The sequence below is a fragment of the Gopherus evgoodei genome, chromosome 9 (assembly GCF_007399415.2).
Source record: "Gopherus evgoodei ecotype Sinaloan lineage chromosome 9, rGopEvg1_v1.p, whole genome shotgun sequence".
Lineage (NCBI taxonomy): Eukaryota > Metazoa > Chordata > Testudines > Testudinidae > Gopherus > Gopherus evgoodei.
In genome coordinates, this window is record NC_044330.1 from 56,467,181 (window position 1) to 56,474,082 (window position 6,902).

A 6,902-nucleotide genomic window follows, 5' to 3' on the forward strand; every position below is an offset into this window, starting at 1 on the left:
AACTTAGAAGAATCCTAACCATTGAAAAATATATAGATGTGGGATGTATATAGCTCAGTTGTATTTGATATAACCTGCCATTTTGTGGTAATACGAATGAAAAACTCTTCTCCTGATACCACTGCCTCCAGATAAATTTAATGCATGCTGAGTGCAGTTCCCTATCTATACTTACTGTTAGCTCCAAAAAATTCATGCAGATAACTAATCCTGTGTACAGAAGCATGCTTATTTTCAATTTTTCTAATTTCTGTATGTTTCCTCTCATTAAAGAACAAGTCTACCAATGAACACATGTTCAGCACTCCTTTACTTGCAAACAGTCACACATCTGGCCCATCTCCAAATAGTTCATGCAAGACAAAAAACAAATCAAGCAACTCTGGAGACATCCAAAAGTAAGTAATCCAGCTTTCTGTCCAAGATTTGTTGGTACACTTTGACAAAATACACAGCATGTGAAAGGAGAAATACAGTTTTTAGTTTGGAAAGAACTAAGTGTGGCTAAACTCTAAACTTCGAAAAGTACCACTGTAAAAGAGCACACTGGCATTCTGTGTTGATTCTCTCAACTACTTCCTTATCAGCCTTGCTCAGGTAACAGATTAAAAGATGGATTTTGTAATTGTCAGGAGAGCAAATTCAACCTTGAATCTGAAACTCAAGCTGTTTTTCCTCTGAGATGACATAGCAATAGAGATTCTGCAGTTGGAGCTCAGTTAGTAATTCTATTGATGTATGGCCAAGAATAGAATCATTCTTGTTCTCCTGTAGCTGCAATGCAAATAGTGAAAATGTCAGTAAACAGATCAGATCTGACACATTCAGGTAGATCTATTGAATAACAAGGGCTGCCTTTGCATAGTTGACTCTTTCGACTGTAACCTCACTTTAAGATCACTGTGCTCTGCCTCGATATCCTGTTGTAGTCTCATTGGCCTACTTAACCTGAATTTATTCTATGTTGATATATTCTTTAAATTTTATCACTGTGGCCCCTTTTGTTACTCAACTTTAGTTCTGTTCCTGGCAGATCAGTTTCTGTTAACGTTTTTTCTTTTTTAAGTTCACTTTTTCAGAGGAGTGTTATTCAGTCCTTATAGACTTGTATGCCATCCAGTCTTCCAGTTAGGATCAGAGAACTTGACCCTTTATGGTCCTCCAACTGTGGCTGGTATCCACACTGCATAATCACTGTTGCCTTTTAAAGTAAATATGAACTATTTCTCATAGCTTCAAGGAGGCTTGGAAGGTATAATGCCAAATATTTGTTTCTTGTTGATGCAATAAATCACCTTCAAAATGACTATTGGTAAATGATTTTTTATTTGTAAAATAAGCTATCATTTAGTCTTTAGATTCGAGTGTTGAACTGCATTACTTTTTTGGCATACTTTTTTTTTTTTTTTTTTTTTTAGTAATCTATGGTAACTGAAAGCTACTGAATATTAGAGTATTTCAGCCCAGGATAATGTGGAAGATAATAGTGGGTCACTCACCTACGCTGATCTGAAGGTTCAGAGAAATGTGGAGGACTCTCAAACTTCAATCTGATGCTTAAAGTTTTGTCTTAATATGTGCTTTTTTCCCCCCCTTAAGGTATCTATCTCCAAAGCCGTCTTGTGCCTCGGGACACTCACCTACGCTGATCTGAAGGTTCAGAGAAATGTGGAGGACTCTCAAACTTCAATCTGATGCTTAAAGTTTTGTCTTAATATGTGCTTTTTTCCCCCCCTTAAGGTATCTATCTCCAAAGCCGTCTTGTGCCTCAGTACCAATGTCGCTCTCTAAAAAAGCAGAGAAACGCAGGAATAACTCCTTTTCTATGGTAATCCATGTCTCCATATTGAAGTTATATATGGCACTATTTATTAGTAACTGCAGGTTCTTTTCTTTTTGTTGAGGGTATATAGACTGGAAGTACATATATAACCATAAAAATGAACACACTGGCATCTTAAAAAGGTAAAGGTTGTATTTAAATAGAATTTTAGAAATGGCCTTAGAAAGCATTTCATCCAATCTGTATCACTGACTAGGCAAAATATATTTTTGTTACTCTGTGAAAAATTGCAAGATCTGAATATGTGTTCTGATTCTCTGATACCAAGTATTGGAGCCAGAAGATTCACTGTTAAGGTCTGCTAAGCAGGAGTAATTTCTCCTTATGTATGAGACATTTACTTTTCTGACCAAAAAAAAAATTCTAACTGCAAACTCAACATGGCATCTGGAAGGCAAGCTTCTATTCTTTTTGACTTGTGCATCATCCCCAACAAGGATTATACAGTGGTGACTTGGTTAATAGTTCTGTTGGTGCACAGGCCAGAAAAGAATCCAGCTTAATACCCTCTAGTTTTCAGAGCTAATGCGGCCAACAGAAATGAAACTTGCTTTTTATTTTATCAAATTTTCTATTTATATAAAAACTTATCAGAGGACAATAAACATTTCTGAACAGAAGTAAAAGTTTATGGAATATTAACTTTTCACCAAGCTGTATTTGATCGGTTTGTTTTCAGTGTTGCCTTATCTTTTTTGTAGGAAAATAATAGCACTGAAGATGACATCTTAATTTGGCAAGAAAAGGATAGAGAGGAAATGCCAACACTGTCTCCACAAATTCTCTCCACTGTTCAAGACAGAAATGTTAAGGATTCATTTTTAGAATCATGTCTGACTTATTTAAATACCTCTCCTGTAGTGGGGTCTCATCCCATTGAGTGGGAAGGTTTGTCAGGAGCAAACTATCAGGTAGATAAAATTACAAATGCACTTCGCAATGTCACAAAACAGGAAGGGCCTGATACTGGACTTTCTTCTTCCAGTGGAGAGGTAGCCAGAAGTGCCTTTGAAAACGATAACTCTACATGTACAGAAAACATGGACCCAGAAAAATGTGCAGAAACTAGCTCTTCTCTTCAGGAAGCAGCTGATTCTGTGATGTCTGGCAAATTAGAGAACAGGGATGCATCCCATAATCTCATGGAAGTGGCTGCAAACTGCTCAGTTGAAGGAAATGCCTTACAGAACAGTAAGGAGACACCAAAAAGAAAATCTCAGGAATCTCCAACTGAATCAGCAGTTGATTCATGCTTGATAGATAAAAGGAGGAAAACTTTTCCAGAAACTTATGAAGACCAAGAGGAGAAGGTAAATGATCTTAGTGTGCAAATGCATATAGATTTGGAGAAGCAGCTTTATGAGAGGCGTAAGCAAGAGGAGCAAGACAGGCTCCTGGCTCTGCAACTGCAGAAAGAGATAAACAAGGAGCAAAAGACATTAAACCGAAAGAAAGGCTCTCCAGATGAGTACCTTCTGCGTCCTAAAGCATCTCCATGTCTGGAGGAATCCCCAACTGGGAGAGGTAGTAATAAGATGGCAAATGACTTGACATCTCCCAAGAGCCACGTTGAAATGAGTCATCGGAAACCGCGAAGAAGCTCCCACAATGAGAACTGGAAGCCTCCCAGCAAGCTCCAGATGAAATCGCCCAGTGTCAGAGGAGGAAAAGTGTTGAACTGTGTCAACAGCTGTGACTCAAAGGATATCCAATCACTGTTGACCAAGAATACGCAAAAGACAATCCTTCAGATGTTTAAGAGGTCTGTTTCAAAGTAAAAGATCAATAGAACTATGAAGGCACAGTGGAATGGATGGGAAATAAAGCAGTATCTTTCCCTGTATCAGATAAAGTTTCTTGTAAACAGCTAGTTTTAAGTTGATTGTATTAAGGGAGGATCATTTTAGAGCATAGATTCACTCAAAATTATACAGTGCTGTTGAGCCAAGGAGCCTCTAATGCCTTCCTTTCCCCCAGACCTTATCAGTTTTAGTTAATTTCATAACTAAATATAGAATGAATCTGTATCTTTAATTATTTGCTCACTGCAGAGCTGCAGCACTACAGGCTTCCATCAGCACAGCTGCTGTGCATTATGTTGAAGGGTTGGACTCAAACCTCACCATGCTTGATTTGTGTTGGCTGGTGAAGATATGACAGTTAACCATGTCTGTTGTACTATTTTCCTCTCACAGTTCTGTAATTAGATTCCTGTAGAAAATATTGACTAAATTAGCATTACTTCTTTTGCTACATGTTGAATTTCATTAAAAGTATATAATATACAAAATCACCAGGCCAGAAAGGGCGGGGTGGGGGAGGAAAAGTCAAGATAAACAGACTATAATTTGGAGTAAATTATAATTCATGAATCAACAGGTGTGAATAAGGACTAGGTTTATTCCCAGTTCTGAGTTAGTTTACTTGTCTGGTTATAAGACTACCTTTTCTTTTTGTCATCTTTGTAGGATATCATCCCTTTATGTCAGTAACCATTTTCCTCCTGCTTTGCTTTTTTTAATACGTTAAACATTTTTGTTCAAATAAGCAAATGATATCAGAGCTTTATAATTAATCTGAATTGCTGTTTGTCTGCAATACGAGAAACCTCCGGCCTGTGAGGAGAAGTTATTGCAGGCTACAAATGATAGATGAAGGGTTCTCATTTGTCCACATTGCTGCCTCCTCGTTACTTCTCTGAAACTCCGTTTACTATTTGTTTGCATTGTGAGGAAACAAAAATCAGCAATTTTGTTTCGTTTGGACTTGCCAAATGTTAACCTAAATGTAAAAGTAATACTGATGAAGCTGTTCTGTGTATATTCACATTCTTAGTGAATGAGTATTACAATAAATATTTGGATCCTATTTTGATCTGTACATTTGTTTGAACAGTTAGTTTGGGTGTACTTGGAATGAAAAATTCCAAAACAAAAACTGAAAACTGTGTTCTTGGCTCTGAGTTTAGTCTTTGAAGTCAAGCACTTTTCATGGTTTAAGTGCAAGACGTTCCCAAGCCACAATACAGCTGCTGTTTCTTCTGACTTTCTATCATAGACTCAGACTTTAAGGTCAGAAGAGATCATTATGATCATCTAGTCTGACTTTCTGCACAATGCAGGCCACAGAATCTCACCCACCCGCTCCTGTAACAAACCCCTAACCTATGTCTGAGTTACTGAAGTCCCCAAGTTGTGGTTTGAAGACCTCAAGCTGCAGAGAATCCTTCAGCAAGTGACCCGTACCCCATGCTGCAGAGGAAGGCAAAAAACCTCCAGGACTTCTGCCAATCTGCCCTGGAGGAAAATTCCTTCTCGACCCCAAATATGGCAATCAGTTAAACCCTGAGCATGTGGGCAAGACTCACCAGCCAGTACCCAGGAAAAAATTCTCTGTAGTAACTCAGATCCCACTCCATCTAACATCCCATCACAGACCACTGGACATACTTACCTGCTGATAATCAAAGATCAGTTGCCAAATGAATTGCCAAAATTAGGTTATCCCATCATATTATCGCCTCCATAAACTTATCAAGCTTAGTCTTAAAGCCAGATATGTCTTTTGCCTCCACTACTCCTCTTGGAAGGCTGTTCCAGAATTTTACTCCTCTAATGGTTAGAAACCTTCATCACATTTCAAGTCTAAACTTCCTAGTGTCCAGTTTATATCCATTTTGTTCTTGTGTCCACATTAGTACTAAGCTTAAATAATTCCTCTCCCTCCCTAATATTTATCCCTATCAATTAAAATGGCTTTCATCACTATGTAACTTGAATTAATTATTTGGCCATTTTTTTCCTAGAGAAGACTAAAAATACTTGTGTTTAAATTTTGGGTGTAAACCAGGGGTTCTCAACCTTCTTTCTGAGGCCCCCCATACATGCTACAAAAACTCCATGGCCTGCCAGTGCCGCAACTGTTTTTCTGCATATAAAAGCCAGGACCAGCATTAGGGGATAGCAAGCAGGGCAGTTGCCTGGGGCCCCACACTGCAGGAGTCCCCACAAAGTTAAGTTGCTCACGCTTCAGCCCCAAGTGGCAGGTCTGGGGGCCCTGGGCTTCAGCCCCACACAGCAGGACTTCTGCTTTCTGCCCTGGGTCCCAGCAAATCTAACACTGGCCCTGCCTGGTGGCCCCCTGAAACCTGATTACAGCCCCCACCCCAGGGAGCCCCGGACCCCTGGTTGAGAAACAACCCATGGTGTAAACAGCATTTTAAAATAATTTTTTGAAAGAATAAGCAGTGGGACAAGCCAAAGACCTGTGTGTGACTTTTTGTCTTCTGATGTTTATGACAATAATAGCAGCATGGTATGAGCATTACATGGATAAATGGTACTTTCCCAGAAGAGCTTTTCAGTCTAACAACAACAATAAGTGAGATGATACATTTAAAAACAAAAAAAAAACCTGACCCAAAACAAAACCTTTCTCCACTTTGCCCAGGTTATTGCTTTCTCAACCGTTGTGCAGAAGCCTTCACTCACTGTATTTTTCTTTATCAAATACCCTAACTTATATTCTATCCCAGTCCAGCCCTTAATTTTTCCTTTCAATTTTTATACTTATTAGATATGTATTTATTCTCTTACTAATCTTACCTTTACCCAAAGCTGTTAACCCTTTCCTACATTAAAATGTTTCTCTAAAAACAAAATGTTGACTGGATTCCTGCTCTCCCTAGCATGCACCAGCCGTAATTCCTCTAGCTTCCAAAATATCTTTGAAGCACTGGTACTTCAGCTCCATTTGAAGGCCAACTACCTATGCCTTAATACCTTCTGCAGTGTTTTCCTTCTGACTCATGGCATCCCTTGGCCCACACACAGGTACTACACTACTACCTTCTTCCTCACCCACAACATTTGCACCACTTGCTGCCCCGTAACACTTCCCAACTCAATACCTCTCAGCACCTATGCCACCTACAGCACACACTGCATTCATAATGCCTGTGCCTTGTAGCCCTGACTATAATGTGTAGGCCTGCTGAGGTGTGGAAGTTCTGAGCGTATCCCCCTAAAGCCCAAGTCTCACCATTGATACATGTGGTGAG

The 6,902-nt window shown here is 39.2% G+C and overlaps 1 protein-coding gene and 1 long non-coding RNA gene across 4 annotated transcripts in view; one reads left to right on the forward strand and one right to left on the reverse strand.

Moving 5' to 3' along the window:
* RNF168 (ring finger protein 168) overlaps positions 1 to 4,711 on the forward strand; it is a 29,068-nt gene extending 24,357 nt beyond the window's left edge. For all 3 annotated transcript variants that reach the window (XM_030574627.1, XM_030574628.1, XM_030574629.1), the window contains 3 exons: positions 274 to 398; positions 1,741 to 1,828; positions 2,545 to 4,711. In XM_030574627.1, the coding sequence (XP_030430487.1) occupies positions 274 to 398; positions 1,741 to 1,828; positions 2,545 to 3,621 (1,290 nt within the window). In that variant the 3' untranslated portion in view covers positions 3,622 to 4,711. The remainder of the gene's footprint in view (positions 1 to 273; positions 399 to 1,740; positions 1,829 to 2,544) is intronic.
* Positions 1,395 to 1,721, reverse strand: LOC115657189. Its single transcript, XR_004001902.1, has 2 exons — positions 1,641 to 1,721; positions 1,395 to 1,499 (listed from the first exon to the last, which is right to left on the reverse strand). It is a non-coding gene; the product is annotated as an uncharacterized LOC115657189 (long non-coding RNA).
* Positions 4,712 to 6,902: the final 2,191 nt, after the last annotated feature.